The sequence below is a fragment of the Chroicocephalus ridibundus genome, chromosome 3 (genome assembly GCF_963924245.1).
Source record: "Chroicocephalus ridibundus chromosome 3, bChrRid1.1, whole genome shotgun sequence".
Lineage (NCBI taxonomy): Eukaryota > Metazoa > Chordata > Aves > Charadriiformes > Laridae > Chroicocephalus > Chroicocephalus ridibundus.
Window position 1 is genome coordinate 9,364,042 of NC_086286.1, and position 27,019 is coordinate 9,391,060.

A 27,019-nucleotide genomic window follows, 5' to 3' on the forward strand; every position below is an offset into this window, starting at 1 on the left:
GAAATGCCTGGCTGATAAGCTGATGCACTTTTTATCTACTTGGAACCTGACTGACATCTTTGAACACTGTTGTATCTAAACAGCCTTAATATGTGACGTCGTTCCTTAAATACCATCACTTGAACAGCTCCTGTTGCTAAAATAAAAGCAGTGTTGATTCTCTGTTGTGAAAACTCCTACAGACCCTCTGACAAGCTCCAAGTAAACCACGCCTTCTTTTACGATGATAAAAATGATTGCTTACTTCTAGCAATTACAGCGTACCTGTAGCAGCAGCTACAGCAAAGTAAGTCACCTGCTTCTGGTTTTTCTCACATTCACTTTATATTGAGCTGTGACTGCCACAGAAAGCTCTGACACGCGGAATAAAACTAGGAAACAGACCTCAATGAAAATGATCCCAGAAAGGTAAAGTGGTGGAATAATTTTGTCTTCTTATATTGACGAGTAGTTTATTAACTACTCCCTAAAATGAGGGAATATTGGAGTTGAGCCAAACTCTCCAGTAAAATAAAAGAGGCCAGTATCAGCTTTCTCATTTTATGCTGTCCTTTAATGGTCACAAATAAGCCTTCTGTAATGCAGCCTTGTCAGTACTTTGTTAAGTATAACAAGCATTTTAAAAACACAAGCTATGCCTTCCATTCAAACACGACTACGGGTTTCTCTGGAAACAATGTTTGTAAATTTTTCCCCAAGAGGTGATATTTGTAAAACCTGAACTTTTATTGGGAACCTGAAGCATGGTCTGGTTAAAAAGAAGCTTAAAAATTTTATCTGTGAAAACCATTTTTGTGAGAGGACCAATGTACAAATGCCCTGCAAAGTACATAAAAAAGAAAAAAAAACAAACTTATTTTAGTTAACGTATTTATTGAGTATTGTTTGACTGTCTTTTCAGTTAGAGTTTGATGCTCAAAATAGTATTTTGAAATGCAATTGTGACTACATATTGGCATACAATTGTTTTGCAGATGCATTTATGACTATCGATACAAACTCTGTTACTTGTTGGGTTTTGCCGCTCCTGGCAGTATTGAGGCAAGTGCCATTAAGGCCAAAGAGGTCATAGGGCAGAAAGGAAATTCAGGGAACTACCACATCTTTAACATAATCTAGAGCTCTCCCCCCTAGAAAATGTCTATAAATTGTTTTAAATTGTGTTTTGTTTTCAGAATATAACGTAATTTTCTTAAAGTAAAAACTTCTAAAATATAAATCCTGCTGTTACATCCAGTCCAGAAAATACTTTGCTACTAAGCACAGTTTTGGATGATAGATAGGGCAGGTTGTGACTTTGAAGAGGAACGCACGTATACAAGCACTGCAGAACCAAGACCCGTTAGTTGGTATACAAGTGTATCAGAGTGCTTACAATTTTATGCATGGATGTAAGGGTCAAAACAATAAGCAATTAGTGTTGTCCTTGAATTACATATTGCATTACAACCGTCTTCTACTTATTGAAAGTTTTACTGGATTGAAATAAAGGTAGATTAATTGGACAGATTTATACTAAAGAGAACTGTTTTTAATCTTTTAATCCAGTAATATGAACTGCCATCAGGATCGGTGTATGCTTGTCACCTATTTCTTACTTTGTTAAGGAAAGAGTGTGACCAAGAGTGACAACTTTAATTTGTATTTTAATTTATAATAACCAGATATAGCATTTACATAAAAATAAAGAACTTCAATGTAACTTTGGATGCCAAACCTGCACATTAGTGAAAAGAAAGGGAAAAAAAAACCCACCTTGAATACAATCTCTGTGTAACTGTGGTGATCATAGTGGGTTGAACATTTCTGCAGGAGAAAGACAGTAAGTGCAGTCAAGTTGCTAGTTATCTGGGCACATCTGTATACCTGCTGGTGAGACAGAGAGGACTCATGCGAGCCTGTTTGGCACTCAGGAAGGTGAGGGAATTGCTGCCTTGCAGAAATCGCTGGGATCGAGATTCCACAAGGCTTTAAAAGTCAAGAGGAAGCACCTTGCGGCCAATATTCAATGTGGCTGGCAACCAGTGTAACTAAGCCACTAAGGGAGTTATGTGCTTACTCTGTCTGCTGCCAGCAAAACTCTTGCCAACATCTTTTTGTAGTGGATGAAGTCTATTAATTCTGGATGCATACACATCAGCAGAAAGGGTCTAACATTACGCTGATCTAAATGGAACAAAACAGGGACATGAAGGAGGACAGTTGCATCTGAAAGAGGTAAGGAAGTGTATTGGCAATATTCCCAAAAAGAAAGGAGAAACATTTCACTCCCATGAAGGCACACAGCACACAGAGGTTCCTAGGCTTGAAAAAGAGCAGCATGAGATGCTGTAAAAGAAATATAGAGTTTATCTAGACAACACGGATATTTTCTCTGTTCATATTGCGTTAATTTGCAGATTTCTTAACACTCTGCATACAGAGTAGTCAGGTGCACTGACAGCACCCAGAAGTGGCAGATGGAATAGTGGTAATGATTTTTAATTACAACTTTGTGATACTTGGCATATGAATGAAATTTAAGCTTCCTGATAATCTTATTAGATTCATAACTGAAAAATTTACAGATTGAAGGAAAGAACTGAATATAGTGCTGTGACAACATCCCTAATCAGTGATTTAATTAAGTAGTTAAATCCACTGTAGATCACAAACTGTTTTTAATTGGAAACATTGGACAGTTTAATTTTTCTATCAAATGTTCAGAGGAAATCAAATGCCCCATTGTATAAAAAGCAGCTGGGACACAGGGAGAATGGCACTTATATCAGTGCTCTGTAAGAGGTCAATGACAATTTTAATTGATGCTATTTCAGTTCTTGTGGTATGGTGGTAACTAGAATAGAAATATCTGAACTGCTTGTTCTTAGAAATATGTGGACTTTATTCAGGAGAACCTTCAGCTTAGAATCAAGTACAAAGATTAGATGAAATCTGCAGATAAAAGAAAATGGGTGCAGTTGAAGATCATTTTATGGGTACATCTCATTCCATTAATTTCTGAAAAATACAGGGAGTAGCAACATTCACTTATTTTCAAAGACACAGTTAATAGTTAAGCCAGATATCATTAAAAATACATGTTACACAAAACCTAGTATACAATTCTAAACAAACAAGATCATAAACAACAGTTACTTTAAAGATTTGTTTTCTTGATTTTTTTTTTCAGACTTTGCAGAGCCCTTTTATGGATTGTTCTTGGTCAGCCTGAAATCACAGGATGGTCCTACTAAATCTGTCTCTTGATTTCTTTAGTGTCAGTGTTGCATTCCATCACAAATAGAAACTGTATGGCTAAAGTAGTGGGAATATGGGCTCAAGTTTGAACAACAGCAGTAAAACCAAACCCAGTTCGGTTTTGCTTTTTTCAAATATACAGAGGAAGATTGCTGCAGGCCATTAGAGACAATATCAGGAAACAGAATGTAACTCATTTTGGACAGAGAGTATGTCTAAAGTTTATATGTGAAGAGATGTACTGTCATTCCTTAAAAAAAAAAAAAAAAAAGAAAAAGAAAAGAAAAGATTCTAGCTTTTGGTCTTTGCTATGGGCTGAAAGCTTGCAGTAGGGTATTGGAAAGTATTTTTAGCTTGTGATATATGGGTATATGAAGAGTGGATGATCTTTTGATCTCTCTGGACTAAACATCGGGAAGGCAGACTTTGGGAGTCAGATGGTCCCATCCACTTCCACGTTTCTGGGATGTATGGTAAATTTGGTATCAGACTTTAGCTTGTTATTCTGCACAGAGATATCTTCTGCTAATACGCTTTTCGTGTAGCCCAAGTTTCATTTAGTTAATTTTGAACCTCTTAAGCCTAACTGTAGCAAGCCAGATTCTCAGCTAACACTAATTCCCAATAGCGCATTGATTTCAATGAAGCAGCCTGCATCTATACAAGGTATCTAATCCAATAACTCTTTGCAAAGAAGATTGGATCTGATTTTAGAGACAATTCTCTTAAATACATAACATGAACTCTCCAGAGCTAGTCTTTAAGGAGGTTGGTAAAAATTAAGGATCGCTTCATTTTTCCCTGAAGCAAATGTACATTTGCATGATTTCCCACATTTCCAGGGTTATCTTTTGAAAACAGTACAGTCTACCAGTGTCATTAACATGTAAAGCTGTGACAAAGTGCTGTGGTATTCTTAGAATAAGGTTGTGCTCCTCAGGCTGCAGAGCTGCATAGAAGAAAAGCTCCCTCTGGAGAAACGAGGGGGAGATGATTTGTGCAGGGCTGCTGCGCGTTCAGAAAGTGGTCCACAATCCACAGTTCTCAAACGGATGGAGCAGGGTTTCAGATCTGTTCTTGGGGTACTTCAAACCCTCATGAGCATCGAGGATTATATTAATATTGGTAACCTTATGTTAGGACAATGACAGCTTCTTTGTAAGTGTCCTTTTTCTCCCCCTGCTATCTGTGGTTCATATTGCTTTCCCAAACTCTTGCCAGTTTAGCTCACTTGTGTTCCTCACTTCGCTGCACCAGTCCCGGGGTTCGAAATGTTTATACTGGAGTCATACTTACTTCCGCTGAAGAAGTGATGAGTTAAATAGCTGCATCTCTTGCACTGTTCATTTCCAAGTTCGAACGCCTTTTGATTTTTTTTCCCCAGCTCTCGTGTGCTTTCTGGGTTTTAGGTGGAATCTTTCTAAAATGCTTTAATCGCACTAAAGGTTTAATCATAATAAAGGTTTTGCTTATCATTATACATTCTTTTCAGTCTTTTCAGCTTTTATTTGTGGCTGGGTTTTTTTGCTTAATAGTAATTTGAGGACGAATTCATAGTCTACAAGAAGTTCAATCCTAGTGGTACACATAAATGCAGAGACTCAAATTTGTTATTATCCATTAAATGAATGCATGGTTATTTCAGAATATTGCCTAACTTAGGGCAACACCTTCCTATTTTAATACATTTATATAATTAGAATGAGCAGAATGGAAGGTCAAGCTGTGCGGTGAGTCCTCGTCATACTAAAAACACAGTAACAACTCCCTCTCGATTTATCTTGCACCAGATTTTAGTCCTCTTGCCTTCCACTATCCATAAACAACGGCATTTTACTGTAGTAACACTAACATGCAACATGCACATGCCTGAATGAAAAATTGGTCATTCGAAATAAGTTTTGAATGAGAAGGGAGAATAAAGAAGAATATAGGCTTACATGCGTATCTAAAATAACTATAAATACATTCAGTGCAGCAAGGTAACTTGAAATTAGATTTTTCATTAGTTTTCTGTCTCATCTGTTTTTCTGCTTGGAAGGTGATTTTATGCCCTTTCCTTTCTTCTGTCTTCATTTCAAATAACAGAACTGAATCCAACTATTAATACATTCAGTGCAGCAAGGTAACCTGAAATTTCATTTTTCACTGTTTCTCTGCGTCATCTATTTTTCTGCTAGAAAAGGGGATTTCTTGCCCTTTCCTTTTTATCTTCATCTTTTACCATTTCTGTATATTGGGCTCATGATTCATTTAACTCTTTCTCTCCTACTCATCTCATCTCTGACCACAGACCTTTCTTTCAAAAACTTAGGGATACAGGTTCCGTTTTGTTCTATTTTCTTTCTTTTCCAGCTGCTGCTGACTGATACTGCTTGGTTGGTCCTCCCAACCAGGCTGCAAATCACCGGGAACTTGCTCAGCTATCATTCACAGTTTCTGCACACACATTCCCACCTTTCTCAATTGCCATGTGAAACTCTTCCCCACCTAACCATTGCCGACAAGCCCCAAAACTCCCGGCTTCAGTATTGCGTTGCTCTTCCTGAGAAAATGACTGCATTCAGAGACATGGACAGGAACAGCCAGCTGTTATTCACGCTTGCTATTTTAGATGGCCATTATTTTTGGAAGAGTACCACACAGCTTATGGCAGCGTCAGAGTTTCTGTGTAGTAGCGCCGAGAACACAAATACTCAACACTGTCTCTTGAAGTAATCTTGTGCGTTCCTTATCCGAGAATTGCCAAACCCCAAACTTGCCTATCTCGTCAAATCCCGTGTGAATTGCCCCAGGTGACATGGCTACAAACATTGCCTACACATATCCCACACATCTGTGTGTTGCCAATACTCAGAAAGGATTTTGAAGTCAGTCAGTCATGTGCTGACATGAAGCAGAATAAATGGAAATTGAATTGTTCTGTATATTGTGCCATTAACTTCATCGGCATGATGATTCTTCTAAACTTCCGCAGTGGGAGTTACCAGCGCGGGGTTCAGCAGTGCTTCCGGCTGACGCGTTTGGCCTGTCTGCAGCGTTGTGAGAAAGCTGATTGAAAAAGGAAAACATAAGCCCATCCTGGCAAGAGGTATTTATAATATCGATGCATCATACAGAGGCTGTGATCAGGGTTATGGGTTTGTGCTGTTACGCTCTGTAAATAGGAGATTATGTCGTCTCGCCTTAGAAGCTTACAACTGAGGAGAACTCACAGAAGTGTATGCCATTACCTATAATAATATATATAGTGCCTGTATATGTTTGTTATATTCTGGTCTGCCTATGTATCTAAACTTAACATTATGGGACGCTATTCTTCGCTCACTGAAGATCAATTTTTTACCCCCTTTTTTTTTTTTTCTATGTAGGTATATATTTCCTTGCTTGCTTCTAGATCTATCTTTCAAATCCAAGCAAATCCAAAACATCTGCAAGAGAAATCAACTAACCAATAATGGTAGGTGGCAAACTGCCTGCTCTTTTTCCACTGACCTCTTTGGTTTGTTGTTACCTCGTTTTTCCAAAACACCCCTACGCAACATGTCTTTCATCCACCTGTTGTATTGTGGCTTATGAACTATGTGTAGGAGGAATTGACTTCGTAACATGCCAGTGTGTTGCATAATGCAGTGAGCCTTGGTACTTGACCAGGAAGCCTAAGCACTCCACAGGGTAAACATGAACCTAATTAAACAAAGCCAAACAGCCGGTCAGGCTAGAGACAGTATATTTTGCTTTTTTGGTTCACACTTTGCATATGCTTTTATAAATACATACATGTATATATATATATATATATGCCACACACAACCGTGAATGCATAAGTACTTAGGCTGAAGGAATATCCAAAATCTGAACTGAAATTTCCAAGCAGAGGAAGACAAAATCCCTAACACCGTGTGTTTAAAAACGACATATTGTTAGGAATGCAATAAAAATTTAAATATCATCCAATTGCCATAAAATGATCTAAAATTGACCCAGTGTATCGTATACTATGTATTTATATGGGGGCACCTGATTTTATTGTTAAAGCAGTTAAAATAGCACTTGCTATTTCTGAAAAATATGAGAGATTGTATCCTGTACTATTTTTAGGAATGAGATGTTTATCTTTACTTGGTTGCAGTTAGATGGATGCTATATGAAGAAGTAAGAATTAACCAGTCCTGGGCTGTTTTAGTCTGAGGGAACTGCAGTTAATAGTTTCAGATTGTGCCAGTTGCCAGGGCTGATCTTTCTATTCCGTGTGTGTCAGCAGCTGGAGGTCTAGTCCATTTTAGCATCTCTTTTTGTCTGCTCCCAGCTGTCTTTCCTCTTATCCCACAGTGGGATACATAAATTACTTGTAAAAGTTCAGCATCCTGGGCCAGCCACAGAAATGGATTTGGAGAGGGGGCAGGGGGCAAAGTGCCTGAGATCAGGGCAGAGAAACTGAGTCTGCAGCGAGGCTGAGTCGGCAGAGGTAGTAACCATCACCCACTTCACAGGAAATCCAGGATAGAAGTTTTGATGAAGTATTACGTTTAGTTAGTATAAATTGCACATACATCTTGGTATCTCACGAGGTTGTAATGTGCTTCATCAGAGATATCTGCTCAACTTTACAATAGCACAATGCAAAATTTACAAGAACTCTGTTGAATCAATTTAGTTGGATAAATCTTAAAGACCCGCTAGTCCTAAATTCTGATTTTATTTTCTAATGCTTAAAGTGGGTAAGATTTTGATTAGAAACAAATAACATATAGCTAGCTGCCTCTAAAGCCAAACTGATTGTTTGTTTTTTTCAATTTACCCGGGCATTTCTGCCCAGGATATGGTCATGTTATCATTATTTCCAGGCTCATACATTAAAACTTGCACTGTTTAGCAACCTGATTCTACCTAATTGAATAAAACCAGTTAATCTTAGCTAGTAGCCTAGTAATTTAAGCAGCTGTTACATGGTATTCAAGTAGTCAGTTTTTACTGATATATGTTGGTTTTTCACAAGTTACAATGAGAAAAGTAAAAACTATATTTGCACTGAAAAAAAGGCATTTGAAAATAGCTTAGAATAAGTGATACATGCCAAACATCACGCCCGAGAAAGTCTAAAGAACCTTGATTTTCTTTGGGGAATAAAGTAGCCCTATGTAACTTCTTTTTCATGTACTGTTTTTTCAAGATCTTTTCCTTTTGTTTCTGCTCCTTTTCACAGCATACATCAGAGAGAATTCAGCCTACAGGATTTATTTCCCTTCTTTTTTTCCTGTCTTTGCCAAAACTGTAGCTGCACCTAGGTAGCCTGCACCACAGTTCCACTGGCATGACTCACCTAAAATACATCCCTATCTACAACAGTCAGAAACTAGTTCCAAAACCAGTAAAACTAGTAAATTCAGGTTTCCTGTAGCTTCAGGTCTTACATTGTTTGCATCTCTATCCTGGAATATCTTCAGTCATTCTCACACCTCTCTCATCCTCCTTTTTTGGTTTTGCCATCTCGGTGAAAGACACACACGCTTGTAAAAACTACATACTAGCTGATGGCTCCCAAATGGAATGGGGTAACAACTGAATTCTCCTGGCTCCCTTTCCACAGGAGAGATTATCAGCTGTCTGTAATTTATCCAGCTGCTGATTTTTACAAAACTAGCAGGAATTTTATAACCTTGAATCTTCTGCCACTGCCATATTTAACGGAAATTGTTCAAAGTGTTCAAAAGCTGGAGCGTTCTACGTGGAGAAAGGTGAGGTAGATAAAGGGCTTCAGGTATGATCAGCTTGATGTGATACTGACAAAGCAGGGTAAGCGTGTTGAAAATTTTTTTAGCTGTCCTATCTTTGTCTGACCCAAATAAAAGGAAGAGCTCCCTAAACGCTTGTAAGACAGAAGCAGCGGTCACAGCCTTGGTGTTGTCTTCCAAAGCTGCCATACCTTCTGTCTTTGGAAGTCAAAAATGCACTGCGACCCCAAAACACCACCATAACTCCAGTGAAGACTCCAGCTGCTGTAGTCTAATGAAAGCAGTTACGAGGGGCAAGTTATTAAGCAGTGAGCAAAGTGCTGGAAGATGGTGGGCTGGTACCTTTCAAACGTGAGGCATTTAAAATCAGTACTGTTGCTTCCAGTGTAAACCTGGCTTGTATCTTCAAGTTTTATAATCCCAGTAGCAATGCCATCAACCTTCTCTATACTAATGGTGAAAATGTTGCTACTATCAATCTGCTTACTCCTTGGGCATATTTGGAGGCCAAGGGAATAACCCTGAATATTGGTAACTAGGCTGTTTCTTTTCCAAGTCAGTAAGTATAAGTGCATAAAAAGAGCAAAAATTGATTTCTAATTTAAATTATATGCACTTTTCCTTTAAAAAAGCAAACCATTTAAAATCCCAAATTATTATAACATTTATGAATTCCTAAGTTTTAAAAAAGACATTAAAATAATGTAGATAAAATACCATGATTTCAGGTAGTTCGTTCTTGCTGTTGGAGTTGTAAATTCTGGTCACCAAGATAGTGGCATCACTTGCTCTGCATCTGAAATCAGAACAGTGGTGCTGCCAGACCAGATATACCACCTGCACCTTCTCCTGAATACGCAGGGAATGTATTTTCCTCAGTTGGCTTGTTCAGCTAATTCAGCTCAGTCACTTGCTACATTCCAAGTTAAGAAACCAGGCGTTGAGCACCTCTGGTTTAGACAGAGGTTAGATACTCTGAGCGTGGAACATGCCATCCAAATTCTGTTCCTGCTCTAAAACTACACCTGTAACTTGTAAAACTACTCTGTGCTCTAATTTGCAATGTAATGAATACTTTGTACTTCCTTCACTCCCTGGGAATTGAACGTCACGAATATGTCAGTCCAAATGACCTGAAAGGTACTGGGCATCAATGGACCTTCTTCCCTCCATTGAACCCCCAGACACACAGGGAACAAACACTGCTGGTTCATTACTTTAATTACCGTGTGCGGCATATTCACATAAACCAGAGCAGAACTGTAATAAAACCCTTAAAAAAAAAAAAAAAAGCCACGTATTCAGGCTGAAAAGTTTGATTTTAGACATGTCTGTGGGTATAGATTTAGGGATGCTGAGATCTAAACTTGATACTGATTTTAAGCATTCCTGTTTAAATGAAAAGTAAGAGGGGAGAACATGAATTAGAAAAAGTAATTATGATACTATCTTGATCCGTTTGCATGAGGTATTAATAGAGAATGGATTTTTTGTGTCTAGGTTCAATGAAGCTGGGGGTCCTTACGGTTCCTTGAGAGTGTGAAGTATTACAGCCAAGCTGGTAAGTGAATAATTTAGTTGTATTTATTAAAAGTGTGGAGGGCTGAAGAGTAGCAATATTAAACCTGAAGCGGGGAATTACCTGTATTCTGGATAATTTGAAAAATTTTCACCATTCATTCTGATTCCTTAGAAAAGTTTAGGAATGCTCACAGAGAGTCTCAGAAGACTTCACATTCTTGTACCTTTAAATTTTCTACAGTGACCTGATGGATTTAGAAAGTGGTATTAAAAATTGTTTAGCGTACATCATTCTGCCACATCCCATGGCTTTGTTTTCCTAATATACTATTATTAACATGTGAATAGAAACATCTGATTCAATTTTGTTATTAATATATTGCATCATCGTAAGAATGAAAGGTAAGTCTTTAGTCTTAGTTTCCACCTAAGGACTTTTCTGATTGACTACACACTCCTACAAAGTGTCCAACCCTCACCCCTCTGACCAGGCAGAGAGGAAAGAACTTCAAGGAAAATATTTATTTTAAATCCACACTATCTGCTTGTTGGGAACTTGTTAGTCCTACAAGTTAAGCAGCCTTCACTGGGGTCAGTATTTAGATCGGAGGTTATCCAAGAACATGGAAGTGCCACAGGAAATGTTCGAGGTTTCGCACAGAAGTCTCATCTCTCTTCAGTGTAAACAATGTCTTCTTTGGGTGTGGATGGACCCCACTGCTCAGGGTCCTGAATGTCTGTAACATGTAAAATTGATAGCTTAACTGTGTATCATCTTTTTAAGACCTAATGGTTTTTTGCAAGGGAAAGAGTAGTCACGGCAAAATCCAATTAACGGTGGATTCCTGTGCGGTTTTAGTGAGGTGAATTCCTCAAGTCATAGTCTCATTTGCTGGAGAGCATCGTGTATTATCAGTCGGTGCTTTGATTCACTTCAGATGCTGGTGTATTTTAATGGTGAGGAAATATATTCTTGTTCACTGTCGTAACATCATTTTTTGGTTCCTTTGAGTGAAAGCTTAAACATACCAAGTTGTGCCCTAGGAAGAAATTACCTGGATGTAGGAATTTAAAGCTACAGCTAAGGGCAATTTGGCACACATGGCAGTTGGTGTAATTGAGAGCTGTCCCTAAATTGCTCTAATTTATGCAGATGGACTGGCTCAGCACCCAGCTGGCTGACTGAAGAAGTTTTAAGGAATGTTTTGTGACAGATCTGAATCAGGGTATTGTATATTGACACGGTTATTAGGACATTTACTGTAGAAATAGACTGGTTTGATTTATCAAGATTATGTTGGGGGGATTTAAAAAAAAAAAAGTGGAAAAATTGGCTCCACCTAAGTCAGCCTATGGGGTGTTAGAAACAATTCCAGAATAGGAAGTGCCCATAACACTAAAGGACATAAAAGGTTTAAAAAGTGACTGTCAAGAAAATGTTAATTATTGCAGAAGACCAGGCTGAAAGGCAGGTCCCACAGAAGATCTGATAAAGCTGAACCTGACTGAGTTACCATCAAGAGATGGCAATCCCTCTGTACTATTGCTTTAACACCTTTCCCTCCATATGCTGCATTTGTATTAATAAACTAAACAGTGATTTTGTCACGATATTGCACTACTGATCTTGAAAAGAAGTACAGCATGTTCAAATGAAGACAGGCTGAAGAAGGCACTGTAGCAAAGGCATAATCTGAAAACAAAAGAACGGGAGAGTTTTATCCTTCCAGAGATAAAGACATGATGCCTGGAACCTGGAGGATTGTATTTTGAGCGTAAAAGGAGGGACAGAAATCCAACCATCCCTGCAATTATAACTGCATCTTTTTAAAGTGCTGACTGCTGTCTGAAACCAAACGTTTTTTTTCTGTTTGATGCTGCTGTGAAGCGATAATATTGTATTTGTCCCATCACAGTTATTTTTCTAGTCTACAATACGCTGTGATCTCGTATTAGTTCTGTGTAAGATCAAGCAGACAGTGACAGCGGAAAGAAAAAACATCCAACCAGTACATAGCCATTGTCAGCACTGCTGTGGAAATTCAGAAACACACCAACTGGTGCTTCTCTTCCACATACTGAATGCTTTTCTCCCTAAGCTTGCTAGATGAAAACACCTCATGGAAACTAAGTTTGTGAATTAACTTGCTGAATATCTGTGAAGTACTCCTACTTGCTGACAACTTTCATATAAGAATTGTAAAAATATTTTTCCAAAGAGCAAAAAGAAAGGGTGTTTTGCAGTACAGCCTACTGATTGGAGAGCTGTATTTTTCTCTTGCTTGTTAATTTGACTGGCTTAGGCTACCTGGAACTCCCTTCCTGTTTCCCTCCAGGACCTTTAGTCACTTCCTTTCTCTAAATAAAAAACGCTTTCATTTGTCTTTAACTGATGATGGGATTCTCTTGCAAACATTCTGATAAAATCAGCCAAACTATATATAGATTTTTCCTACTTGCAGATGACCAAAAATCACTGCAGTTAGATATGTTAAAATTAGTTTCAGCACTGTGTCTGTGCTCAAAATTTTACAAAATTTTAAAGGTACCTTGTTGCCTTAGGGTATATTTTAATGGAATGTTAAAATTCCGTTTTCTTGTTTAACCAAGAGATGCAAAAAAGATTGTCTGGTGAAATTATAAAGAACTTATTCAAAGTTTTTTTATTTGTTACACAAAAAAAGTGCAGATTTACAATACAAAAATAAATAAAACTCTATTTCCTTTCCTGGTATGTAATAAATTAGTGACAGATCTGAATCAGGGTATTGTATATTGACACGGTTATTAGGACCACACAGAAAACGTGAATTTTCCTTTTAGTAAAATATTTCAGGCCTGGTCATCTACTGTGAATGAGGTAAAATGCCACTGAAGATTACAGACTGTTATCCATCCATAAGGTTATTAAATCTGGCCTGTTTTGTTTGAGGTTTTTTTTTTAGATAAAAGCCATCACCAGCTTGTTACTCAATTCTTAATGCAATTCAGTATATTAAGCTTCTTCAAAATGTAAAAATGTTATGAGAATTTACCTTACCCAGAACTGAGTGCTCTCCATTTTCCAAACTGACTAGCTGGTAGGAAAAGAGAGGGAGTATTGTTAAGATTTTCTTTGCATGCACTTACACGGTGGCAGCTGGTGTAAGACACTGGGTAGCAATAAATAAGTAAAAAGAAGACTCAGGTCAGTACTGGGACCAGTGCTGTTTAACATCTTTGTCGGAAACACGAACAGTGGGATGGAGCGCACCCTCAGCAAGTTTGCCGATGACACCAAGCTGTGTGGCGCAGTAGACACAATGGATGCCATCCAGAGGGACCTGAACAGGCTTGAGAGGTGGGCCTGTGTGAACCTCATGAAACTCAACCAGGCCAAGTGCAAGGTCCTGCACCTGGGTCGGGGCAATCCAGGGCACAAATACAGGTTGGGCAGAGAATGGCTTGAGAGCAGCCCTGAGGAAAAGGACTTGGGGGTGCTGGTGGATGAGAAGCTCAACATGACTCGTCAATGCGTGCTTGCAGCCCAGAAAGCCAACCGCATCCTGGGCTGCATCAAAAGAAGTATGGCCAGCAGGTCCAGGGAGGTGATTTTGCCCCTCTACTGTGCTCTGGTGAGACCCCGCCTGGAGTACTGCATGCAGCTCTGGAGCCCTCAGCACAAGAAGGACATGGGCCTGTTGGAACAGGTACAGCGGATAGCCATTGAAGATGATCAGAGGGCTGGAGCACCTCTGCTATGAGGACAGGCTGACAGAGTTGGGGTTGTTCAGCCTGGAGAAGAGAAGGCTTCAGGGAGACCTTACAGCACCTTTCCAGCACCTAAAAGGGGCCTACAGGAAAGATGGGGAGGGACTCTTTGTCAGGGAGTGGAGCAATAGGATGAGGAGTAATGGTATTAAACTGAAAGAGGGGAGATTTAGATTAGATATTAGGAAGAAATTCTTTACTGTGAGAGTGATGAGGCACTGAACAGGTTACACGGGGAAGTTGTGGCTGCCCCATCCCTGGAAGTGTTCAAGGCCAGGCTGGATGGGGCTTTGAGCAGCCTGGTCTAGTCAGAGGTGTCCCTGCCCACAGCAGGGGGGTTGAAACTAGGTGATATTTAAGGTCCCTTCCAACCCAAACCATTCTATGATTCTATGAACCAAATTAATTACTGGCTCAGTGAAGTGGAAGTGCTGATACTGGAGTTACAGCAGAGATCTTGGACTGTGATCCTCCAAGTCAAGACCCACCATTTCTACCAGATCAAAAATACCATTCAGGGATAACTGACATAATTCCATTTCTGTGTTGCCATCCTGTTTTTCATAAAGTCCCCGAATGCTGGAAATCTAACCCAAGTTTCATGCTAGAGACTCTTCCCTCTGCAGTATGAAATGCAGCCACCCTCCATGCATTTGGGTACGCTGAACAGAGCCCACTCCGGAACCTCTCCTGTTGCCAGAGTGTCATCAGTCATTCTGCTTAATGGGACGTCCCACCTGAATATCCATCTTTGCATACGCTGTATCTGACATGGCCAAACGTAAGTGGCAGGAGAGTTGTTGTTTCTTTTCCTTAAGGCCTTGTGTTTGCTTGCAGTTTGCTTGCTGTCAGTGTTTCCATGAACTGATCCCTTTATACAGCCGCATGTGGGAGAACAAATCATCTGTGGGTTAAAAATCCATAATAATGTTGGAAGAATATTAAATATAGAATTGTAAGACCTTTTGGTCTTACTGTGGTAGCTGTGTGGGTGAAAATTGCATCAAAATATACACCATTTTAGTTAAAGTGTTACCCTCAGGGGCTCAGCCAATGTTCCGTCTCTGAGCAGAAAGCAAGAGACCACACCAGACCCTAGCACGGCGGCATACGCCAACTTTTGCTTTGTGAACAAGCTGCCATTTGCCTCCTGCACAAGTTGCCCAACTCACATTCTACAGAGATGGCTAGATCTGTTCAGATGGCCGATTTAAACCCATACGAGTGGTTAAACACGTTTGTCTCTGTTGAAAATGTCTCCCCTCCGGTCTATTTTTTTCAGACACAGTAAGTAGTTTTGCATGGCGTTCTGGTTAAAACTTCCATTGCCCTCGGAGGAAGGCGCCGACCGGCTCCACTTCCCACCCAAGAGGTGAAGATCGGCGCGATGCCGGAGCGGCACAGGGAAGGAGCCTCACCCCCTGCGGTCCCTGCGGTGCCCCGGGACCCTTCGGTCGCATCCACGGTGAGACAAACCGGGTTACGGCCGACGCGTACCCCGCAGCCCGACTCCCCGGGAAGCCCAAACGCGGGCCCCACCCCGCACTCTCCGCGCTGAACTTTACCCGACTTCGCCGTCCCCTCTCGCCCCGCCCACACGCTGCATATTCATGAGGCGGCCGCACTCCAGCGCCACGCCTCATTGGCCGTCCCGCTCCCCCCTCGCGTTCCTACTGGCCGTCGCCGCCGCCGCTCAGCGCCGCGGCGGCCGCGCCCCGCCGCCTCCCCCAGCGGTGACTCAACAGGGCGTGGGAGCCAGGTCCCGCAGCGGCGGCGCAACCCCAGCCCTCCCCCCACAGTCGGCAGAGGCACAGCCCTAGCGCCGCGCACTCATTGTTCCGCCAGCTCCAGGCACCATGGACGAGATGGACCAGTCGCCCTTGGTCTCCTCCTCCTCCGGGCCGGCGCGGCCGCAGCAGCCCCAGTTCAACTACCAGTTCGTGCTCGACGACGAGAAGGAGGAAGAGGAAGAGGAGGAAGAAGACGAAGACTTCGACGAGCAGCTCGAAGTGATGGAGAGGAAGCCCGCCGCGGCGCCCGCCGCAGCCCTGCAGGAGCGGCCGCCGCAGCTGCTGGACCTCGGCGGCCCCGCCGAGCCGCCCCGCCCTGCCGCCCCAGAGCCACCGCAGCCCGGCTGGAGCCCCCCGGGAGCCGTCTCCTCCTCCTCCTCCTCCGCCACCACGCCGTCCCCCGCGCAGGAGCAGCCCTCGGACCTCGCCCGGCCCGCTCAGCCCCAGCCGCCCGAGCCGGCCGCCGCCGCCCACCGGAGAAGAGGGTCTTCCTCCGGCTCGGCTGGTAAGTGCCTCCGCCCTGGGCAGGGGGGGGGAGGGCGGCAGCGGTCCTCCCAGCCGGGCGCATCCGCCCGAATCGCTCCGGTTCTGGCTCGTCGCGGCGCCGCCGTGAGGTTCCCTTTGTCTGCCGGCCTTCGGCCGCCTCCTGCGGCATCACTCCCTCTCCTCATCCGCGTCGGGACGCGGCCCCGCTCCCCGCGGCCCCGCCGCAGCTCGTGCGGAAAGAAGGGCTCCCCCTCCCCCTATTTTATTTTATTTTTTAAAAATTTCTTCTCTTTCCTTCCTCCTCCCCTCTGTGTTACGCTAATGGCGGGCGGGGCGAAGCGCCGCCTCGCACATGGGCCGCCGCCTGGCAACGGCCGCGTCGCGGTGGGGGGGGACGGGGCGGGGGGCGTCCGCCCGCCCGGTTCTCCCCCTCCCCACCCCACCCTGAGGCGCAGCTGCCGCTTCCCTGTCACCTGGCTGCGTTATCTCGGGCACGGTTCACCCCGGGGGGCCGCCCGACGCGTCGGGCTCCGGGGCTGGGCGTGGGGGGCGCCGGGCAGCCCTGCGGCTGGCGGGCGCGGGGGAGGAGGGGAAATACGGATGCCTGTAATCTTACTCATTTTTAAACAAATCACCTCGCTGGGAGGGGCGAGGGAGAGGAGTTCAAGAGCAGCGGCTGCCGCCTTTCCTAGGCCTGCCGTGGCGAGGCGGGGAGGCCGGAGGAAGGCGAGTGGGATGGGCGTCTCTGCGGGCCCGGGAGAGCCCGCAGCCCCGCGACCAGCCCCGGTTTGTGGGGAGCGCCGCGCCCCGCCTCCGGACGGCGAGTCTGAATCCCCGAGAGGGAACGCTAAAGTGGTGGAGGGCGTGCGGGAGCACAAAAGGCGCGCAGGCTGCGCTCCGCTGTAGGCGTGGCAGCGCTGGGAGGAAAATGTCAGCCTCCCGTGTGCCTCCTGGGTGGCCGCAGCTACGGCCGTAGCTGCCACCTGAGGCTTGTCTGAGGGGATCACCCCTCAATGCCGGGGTACCTCGAGTTCAAAACTGCGGTGGTGGGAGGGCGTGCCGCCCCCTCCGAACAGCAGCCGCTGCTGCCGGCGTGCCAAACCCCTTGCAAGGGCTATTGCAGGAGCTGACCCGGCGTGACTAACGTGTTTCATGCGGATTGCGATCGTGCCTTGGCTCCCCTTTTGCTCAGTGTAAAATACAGGAGTTAACGTGAGGTCATTAAAACAGCGGAAATTAACAAATCAAGGCGCCTCATTGTCATGATGGTGCTTTCTTATAGTCGTTGATATTTGTTATGTTGTGTATGGTTTAAAGATGCAGGATTTCAATAATAACTTGATGTCATGGTAAGAGTGAACAAGATACTCGAGATGTAATTTACAAAAAAAAAAGCATCTGGAACAATGAGAAAGCCTGTTGTTTAACCTGAACTTAATTTTATTTACATATGTGACATGACTTCATGGTTCGTTGAGCTTTCATGAAACCTGCTTTTTTTTTTCTGTTCTTCTGGTAGCTCTCCGTGTAGCAATATACCGAGGAGGTTTTTATAAATTTTTATGTATTTCCACCATTTGGAGGGCAGATGCTGACAAAAACTTGCAACAGATTTAAGAGGAGGGATGCTATGTGATGGGTGAACAGATATTTTTCTAGGCAAGTTATTTGAGTGGAGCCATGGAAGGCTTGAGCAGAACAGAATGGAAGGAACAGGATCAACCAAATCTTACTGTTGCTTTGAAAAGTTGGGATAAAAGTGTGATTTCCAGAGCTGATTTGTTTTTCTTCTCCCTGATCCCTGAAGGGTAAGTCAAGGAGCACAATAATTCCTGAAATATATCTTGTCTAATAGAGTAGAGGAAACCTAACCATGTGAGAATTGGGTAGTGTAGCTGAGGAGTGGTGTCAAAGAGTTATTTTATAAGACCTAATTTGAGGGGACAGAACTTGTCAGTGATTAATTTAGAGCTTTGAAGTGAGGGCCGTCATCTCTGGGAGGCCTGGTTTCCAAAGACAAGGTGTTGTAACCCATAATGCTCATCTAATGATGGGCTGGGATATTAGAGGGTATGTCTCAAGTACTTGATACTACTAGATGAGAAGAAATTCTTTTGATAAAAGCATCGTCTACTTCTGTCATGAATACTTCGGTCCTCTCAGATGCAGGAGTATTTAGTTTTGAGCGTGTTGAGCATCCATTTAAACATCGAGTATTTTTTATTTTTGTATTTAGCAGGTGGTTAATACTGCTAATTACCACCACTAGTAATACTGTTAAAACTATCTCAGTCAATATCTAACTTGGGTTCAAATTAGTTCACTTTCAGTCTTGCTGTGAAATTGGCAAAATCAGATTGATGCCCACAACTTGTGGCAGGGTGACTGTGGTGTGGATAGCCATGTGTTTGCAATGGTTCCCTCTCATCTGGAGAGTTAGGGTTTCATTTACTTCCAGCTGTTGTATGAGTTTAAGGTATAAGTGAAGAACTGCAGTTCACAATCCAGAAATTTTGAAAAGGTTCTGTTCCCTTCGTATTTAAAATTAAGGCTTTGCTTTAGTGAGGATTTGAGGTAAATAACTTTGGAATTCTATTTCCAAGAGGAGAAAATAGTACTGCCTGTAGCAAGTGAAGAATAGTAGGGATTCTTTTATGTGCAACAATAGGCCATGGTGCTGCTTTTTGTCAGTGTAACAATAGAGAAAATGCATGGACTACTTGATGGCCCATTACAATGTATTATTTGTATATCTGGAGGTGTTTTAAAAAGTAAATCTTTGTAATTACTATTAGTTACGTACTTCGGAGTATTCAGTATTATTGTTACAAGAGACTGTGACATAATTATCTGTAATGCAAGTCTCTGGCTGTGTATCAGCAGCCTGCCTTCTTAAGAGCTAATATAAATATTTGCTGGAGAAGAAAACAAGTAAGAGGACTGCAGTAAAACTTAGACTCTCCTGGACACTTTTTTTTTTTGCTACTCACTGTTATGTGGATAGTAAAAACTACAGTTCTTCTTGAAAGATTGCTACTTTAATATTTCGATGGCCTAAATTTACATACAGTGCAAAGAAAAGTAAATTTGAGGTAGTTTTACATGGTAAAAACAATGCGCTCTTTTTTCTTTTTTTTTTTTCTTTCTTTTCCTATCTGCCCAAAGTAAGATTACTCAGTAAATTACGATAAGGTGTTGCTTTCCATTTTTAAAGCCCTGGATCCTAGCAGCGCTAGATCCTGCTTTTAAAGGGAGGTCATATATCACTTCCCTGGAAGACACTGTTGTGTTTTGAAGTTCAACTGCACTTATAAGAAACCCATATAATAAACCCACCGTATTGGCCACAGACTAGCATCCGAAGTGAACGAAGATTTCTCCTTGTGTGTCAGTTGCCTGCAACTTGGCCACGGTTCGATACGTACACAAATGCTGTGAAGGGTCAGTTTATTAATTAGTCGTGTTTTTCCATTTAGTTTTATAGGAGTTGGTTTTAATTCATCGGTGGTGAGGAGAGGTTTCATGAACAGTTTGCTTATGTGCCAGACAATGTCAAGCAGAGGTCAGCAGGGATGGCCCAAGCTGTACCAGAAGCACACAGACTGTTCTGTATTAGAGTTGACCCTCACCAAGCTGATTAGATGGAGTGATCTATACCTGCTTCTGCTCACTCTATAGAGTGTACCTTTCGTCCCACAGTGGAGTTATGCAGATCCTGTAATTTGCGTTTTGTACAAATTCTAAAGCAGCATATATGCTCCTCAGATATTTTTTTTTTTCTCCTGTGTTGCTGAGTTTTCTGGTGTGCTGCTATGTGTGCATAGACACATACAGAGGAGTTGTGTGGATTTTAAGGACAGAATGCAGCATGACTTGGTAAAATTATAGCTGTCCTTGAATACTACCACTGGTGACTTTCATTTGCACCCTTCACTTATTAAAATATATTGCCGCTGATCTTCAGTGTTTCTTTGAGGTGCAAGATTTTTTCTCTTCCCAAATGCAGTCAGTAAAGCTGTAAAGGGAGGTGGTCATAACCTAGGTATATCAAAGGTAGAATGTAATTTTTTTTCTACTACACAGTTTCCATTATAGTGACATATGTCGAGGAGAGTAACCAGCAATTTGACTGCTATAGTAAAGCTAGTATCTTCGGTTTTGTATTTTGTGTTCCCATCTAGGGGAGTTCAACAAGGGATCACTTTATTTATTTGGTTTTATTTATTGTTGCGTGCACGGGGGGCCTGCTTTGTAATTCAGCTAGTATAAGTTTCTAAGGCAAAACAGCTATTTCTTCTGTTAACCTGAAGTATGTGCCAGGATAGTCCTGCCATGTTTGATAGTGTATTTGCTTTGCATGTGTACCCTTTGACTTGCTTTCCAGGATAAAACCGCACAGCTTCCACCTACCGTATCATGATGTAACCCTCAGGGAAGTTTTGAATTGTGTTGGGAGTTTTCCCCTTGGAGATGAAATCCTACAAACCGCAAGTTAGGAGCCACAAAGAACTACTGCTTGTTTGCCCTATTTTCCCTTCCTCCCTATTTGTACCTAAGGAAGTTTGCAGCGTGTCTATGAAAGTGACGACTGTCTTGTCCACCCAGTTGCATCTCCATTGGTGAGCACTGAACCTCTTTCTTATCTCACAGATAACCACTAACAAAACCACTCCTGTAAGTCGAGGACAACATTTAAGCCTCCCAGTCAGTGTTTTTGTCCTGCTGACTGGTACAAAATTGCCAGGAAAGTGTCAAGTCCTATTGTAACAGCTGATCGATAGATGGGTTAGAAATGAGCGGTTGTTGGACTATAAAGGCCTAAGGCCAAGTGACTCAAACCTTGCAGCTCATGAGGAGAGAAATAAGCTGTTGGCAATTGGCAGGGTTAAAAGGCAATCTTAAAGTAGATCTGTGATTGGCAAAAATATGATTTCTAAGTGGCTTGCAGATGCGTCTTGTGTTAGTTCAGCAATTTGCAGTGCACTTTTCTAGTATAACTTTCTGGTTGGTGTATTGTGAGGATGTTATTTTCACTTTTCCTTTCTCTTCCTCCACTGCCCAAGATGGGGAGGATGAGGATTTTGGAGAGCACTAAGTAGCACTGGCTACTTAGCAGAAGGCATATAGGCATCCTTCTTCTAACCCCGGAGACCGGTTTTCCCACGCTGTTAGAATCCTATGGGGTCTTTGCTGCTTGACACCCAATTTTGAGGGAGGTTAGTGGCTTTGATTTCCCGTTTCAGTGTCCGTTTTGCCACACCCAACCGCTTGGTAGCTCTCATCAGAGTAGTCTGGTCTTGGTGAGCTGGGAAGGTACCAGAATAACAAAGGGCAGTTAACCTACAACTTGAGGCATGTCTTGGTGTGCTTGGGTTATGTTTTTCTTTTCCCTGTTAATATTTTGAATGAAATAAACTTTTTTTTTTTGAGCTGGTGTGTTACTATAGCAACTACAAAGCTCAGATACAAAAATTAGCAATGCATAGTTCGATCTGAAAATGTCTTTCAGGTTCTAGATATTTTGTAAGCAAGGAAATAATTCTTGGTCTTTTGCTGGCTAGAAAATGTAAAGCAACATGTAGCTTACAGATAAATTGTCCTGAGATATTCTGAAACGCTTGTGCGTGAAGTAGGAGGAAAATTGTGTAACTATCAAGCTGCATTAGAAACGAAAGAAAAAAAGCTATTATTACGAAGTAAAAAAACAGTGAACTGTGGGACCTATTCTAAGTAGAACAGTCAAGTATGTTTTCAGGTGGGTTTTTTATTTCTTGTTTTATGATCTAAAATAGCAATTACTCCTGTTTATGCTTTGAAAACACTGCATAATGTTTTCTAAGACCGGCAGCACAGTACAGCTAGCACTGAGATCACTGAACTACAGCCCTATGACGTACATTTGGTGGATAGCTTTTAAAATTGGTATTTCCATCCGTAAGAGCTATTACAATAGCAATAAAATAATGGGCTTATTAATATTCACAAAGCCTGAAAGAGTAGAATTAGCTCAGTAGAATGTTTTTATCTTTCAAGTGGAAATAATTAATCTGCTACTAACTGTAGCTGTCAAAATATGAAGATTTTAAGTTAGAGATGTTTTTAAATTAATATTCTTCCTCATGGTTTTTAATGGGTTCGTCTCCATTTATTGCTTTCTGATGTATGAAGACAGCATACTTTTTTTTTTTTTTTTTACTTGCCCACACGCACGTGGAATTGTTAGGAATACCAGTTTGACCCTCCCTGGTTTTGCTGGAAGGCTTGATTTGTGTCTTAGCAATGTACTGTGAACTTTTACTTGCAGTTTTTAATAAACGCGGCAATCATGTCATCAACTTCGTTGGCTAGGAAGAATACGTTAATGGAGAAGAAACGAGACTGAGATGCTGCTGGTCTAATGTCAAAATCCTACTGCTTATCCAGTCATTACTGGTTTGTGACAGTTTTTCTTGAACTCTGCTATTCCCTCTTTTCTGACAGAAGATAAAATTCCTTAATGCCTGTCCGTCTCTGTCCTTTATGTGTGAGACGGAAATGAATGCCACGTAAAACAGATGAAAGAGCATGTGCAAGGCCTTCAAAAGTAGGTTGTAGCTGCAGAACTGAAAGGAAAAGGAACAAGCAAGGTCGGAAGGAAGCAGAAAGATGCACGTGATAGAGGTTGAAGAAAGGTCACGTCATTCTTGCTCTTCAGCCTGGTCTTCAAGTATTCACGCCTTTGGCTTGAGAAACGCTGTTCAAAGGGCAAAGCAATTAATTTCTAGTGTTTTAAACACAAGTTTTTTTTTTAAAAGACCACATTGCTAGATAAGAAACTCAGTTTTCCCGTATGAGTTGTTTCAAAGTGACAAATTGAAGCAGATAGCTAAAACCTGTATTGACCAAAATCTGTTGCAACCCAGGAAGTGGTGCTGCTAAATATCTGATGATCTCTGTTGAAGAGGAGAGTATCAGGTATCATTTTTTCTCTTTTGAGATAAAGATATCTTATGCATCTATTTGTTTTTATTTTACAGACTATAAGCTCATATGTCAGAGGCTTGTCACGCAAGGTAATGTATTGGGAGTAGATGCTAAAAGAAATCAGTAGCATCTCTTCTATGTTCTTTAAAGATTAATTCCAATTTAAAGATTAATTTTAGTTTAAAGACTAAAATATATTCTTCCACAATGATAAAGTTGATAATCTAAATGCTGCTTGATTTGTTTAATTGTGGGGAAAGCAGAGAAAAATTCCATCTGTACAAATTGGTGAAAGATAATCTTATGATTGGTATAGTCTCCAAAATTAAATTGGATAATGTCTGCATAATGATAGGATTTTCATGGCTCTTTAGACTTCCTGTCTTTGAATAAGTTCTGCTGTAATTATTGTATTTTTCTGCTTTGTGGCACTGCCAGAACCCAAATTTCTGTTTGTTACTTCAACATATGGTTATAAAGAGTCTGGGTCTGAAGGAAGCCTTATTTAGTTTTTAGAGGAATTATCTAGTATTTTTTTTTTATTACAAATATTGTCCAAGACTGAATACTTATCTTTAAAGCCATATCTAGCTGGACACGTGTTTGCAGCTGACTAGATTGTTTCTTTCTGCTTCTTTCTTTTTAATTAATGTATCAAAATAAATTAAATTGGTGACTGTGAATGTGCATGTCTGACATTGTTCTAAATTCATTCTAAGCTTTGCTATTAAATATATTTGTGATTTATATATGAAATATAGTTGTATTTCAAGTCATCAGAGATGGGCCGTGGACAGCTGAAGTTGATTATTGTGGCCACCTGATTTTATTATTAAATTTATGAATTTAATGAATTATGAAAATGAATTCAAAAAAATGAAATTATTAAATTTATTAATTGGAGGTATTTACCCACCACCTGATGTGAACTCTGTAAGGAGACAGAACTTAGGTGGTTACTGTCAGTTGATACTCTTGGGGGAGAAGGCACGGGCCTTCAGGGCACCGTTAATCTATGTGGCACTTCCTCTTCTGTGAGCTTAGTTTATGCTCAGAAGCCAAATGGTTTATCTTTGTTCTTCAGAGGATTTAACTTTCCTCATGGTGAGCCACTGTGGGCTGCTGGTCCGTGATAGGTATGTGTGTCTCGTTTCGGAGAATTCCTTGTTCTCTTGTTATACTTGGTATAAGAATAATGAAGGCTTCTTTGGAGCTGATGTATGTGACTTTTTTTCTTTGTTCATTTACTTTTAATAATAAAATATGCCAGATAAAATTCTGTCCGTGCTCTGAGGACATAACGGTGGCACTCATACGGATGAGGGGCGTTTGATAGGAAGTGGCATTATAGAGCCATCCTCTGAAATGCCTCTTGGATCCTGTCTATAGTGTTATCGATCAAAATGCTTGTTTGCAAGAGTGAGGTGAGGCTGGTGGTTACGTGTCTGAAGTATTTAATGGGGTCTTAAAAAACCCACGGTTGTAGTGCATACTTACTTTGACAATCTGGGAATTGTAATGGGAAGAGTTGTAGCAGAGCCAGAATTAATGTGTCTTCCTTGTCCATCCGTTCTTGCTTTGGTTGGCAGTTGGGTATTGCAGGGGAGTGGTACCGTCTTTCTTGCTTTTTACTCTATAGCTGATCAAAAGAAGATGAAATGGCATATACCTTACCTCTGTCACTGTACACTTTACAGTATCTGCCTTGCTGAGCAACTCACCTCAAATGTAATTTTTCCAAAAGAGGAAAAATTGCTGCAAGTTGGACCACGTAAAAATGATATTGGAAAAAAAACTTCCTTAAACCAGCTTGGTTATAGGTTTCTGCTTAGACAATAAAAAAAGTACTTGCTTCTTGCTGGACACTCGTATTTCCATAAACGGACTATTTAAAGTAGCAAGCATTGTTTGAAATGCTTGTTTTGAGTTTGTTTTCTCATTTCATGTTACTTGAAATAGATGGAAGAAATCTGCTGTGCAGCATAGTGCAACTCGCTCTGCAAGTGATGCATGATACCACTTTGCAGTAATTTCTATGAAGACCTGAGACGACCTACAGCTGCCTCTGTTAATAATCAAAACTCTTGGATCCTTTTGTGATCCTAGCTCTGATACCCTCAAGATGTTAAAACTAGAGCTCCTGTTTTCACGTAAATCTTCAGCAGTCTCCATCTTGTGTAGCAGCTTGTGTACTTTCCTCAAAGATTTCCAAGCAGTTTACAGTCTGAGTTTCCTAAACTGGAAGAAACTTCTCTTTATAAACTTACATATAAAACTAAAAAGAGCCAAATGAGGAAACCTAATTATTTGCTGTGGCTCTGCAGCTTGATCTAATGATGTGAAAATATGCTATTGATAGTTAATGTTCTTTATCGTTAATGCCTTAAATATTTGGTGAAATACCATATTTAGAACAATTGCATCATAACAGGAGATGACTTAAATGGCGTTTGTGTAGTCAGCTGCTTTTCTCAGGAAATTCTTGTGAAGTTGTGTGCCCTTATTTACTCTGCAGTAGGAATTAGGCATCCAAGAACTTGACTCTCCTTGAAGTAATTTCATTTAACTTTTAAATGGCCAGGTGTGTTGTCTTTCACTCTTTATGCCAAGAGTTAACAATTTACTTGTAATAATTTGATATCGATGCACAGAGGAGGGGAAAAAAAACCCCAACCATGGCAGTTCCTCCCCATGGTTATGAAGTGTGAGGGTGTAATGCATTGCTCTGCAAAAGCCCTGAGGTTTTTGTAGTTCTTGAATCTGTAAAAGTAAAACTTCATGGTAGTACTACGTATGTATGTTTCGCTTAGCTAACGGTTCGAGACTGAGAAACGCTGCTTGGGGCAGTCTCCACTGTGGACAAATCAACAACTCAGTGCATTGAAGAAGCAGGCAATTTCTCTTTCATATCTGTCCTAAAGGTATTGCTGCAAATGTTACTCTTACACTACGTATGAGTCTGGTCACAGATGCTGTTCCTTTGAGTATTAATTTTGCCCTGTTTTCTTCTATTTGTTAAATATTTATATTAACAGGAGAGGCCCTTCAGAATCAGTGTCCCATTGTGGTAGGTCTGTACGATAAAAGCAGTCCCTGTTGTGTTCGTTAGGCATTTTGCTCACTTTCTAAATATGCAAAGGTGAAGTGGATTCTTAAACTTTATTTTTGCCAACTGTTTTTTGTTTTAGAACAGTGTACATTTTCCAGTAAACTAATCTGGGAAATATTTTTTCATTTTTCTGAAGACTGAAACTGCCAACTAGCAGTCTCATACAATCTCCTACCAAAGCTGAACTGCATCAGGATGAAGTTTACTCTGTGTTTATATGTAGAAAATAAAATATTTAGAATTTTTTTTTCCCAATGCTAAGCTCATAGATAAAAATAAGGAGAGTATCAGAACAGCAAACCTACCTTACCACAGACCTGATGCTTGGAAGGAGTCACATGCAAGAGCAGGTGGAAAGGTATCCAAAAATCCAGTGATGAAGGATAGAACGTGTTATTTCTGAGCTCTTATTTTCTGTGACTAGA

The 27,019-nt window shown here is 41.3% G+C and overlaps 1 protein-coding gene and 1 long non-coding RNA gene across 4 annotated transcripts in view; both read left to right on the forward strand.

The window, feature by feature from the left end:
* Positions 1-269: 269 nt before the first annotated feature.
* Positions 270-14,954, forward strand: LOC134513775 (uncharacterized). The gene is made up of 5 exons (XR_010070505.1): positions 270-408; positions 6,218-6,331; positions 6,612-6,700; positions 10,476-10,536; positions 14,816-14,954. It is a non-coding gene; the product is annotated as an uncharacterized LOC134513775 (long non-coding RNA).
* A 1,018-nt stretch (positions 14,955-15,972) lies between these two features.
* The window catches only part of RTN4 (reticulon 4), a 50,749-nt gene continuing 39,702 nt past the window's right edge, over positions 15,973-27,019 (forward strand). For 2 of the 3 annotated variants that reach the window (XM_063327891.1, XM_063327892.1), the window contains exon 1: positions 15,973-16,541. In XM_063327891.1, coding sequence (XP_063183961.1) covers positions 16,103-16,541 — 439 coding nt within the window. In that variant the 5' untranslated portion in view covers positions 15,973-16,102. The remainder of the gene's footprint in view (positions 16,542-27,019) is intronic. The other variant, XM_063327893.1, reaches the window with a different exon arrangement.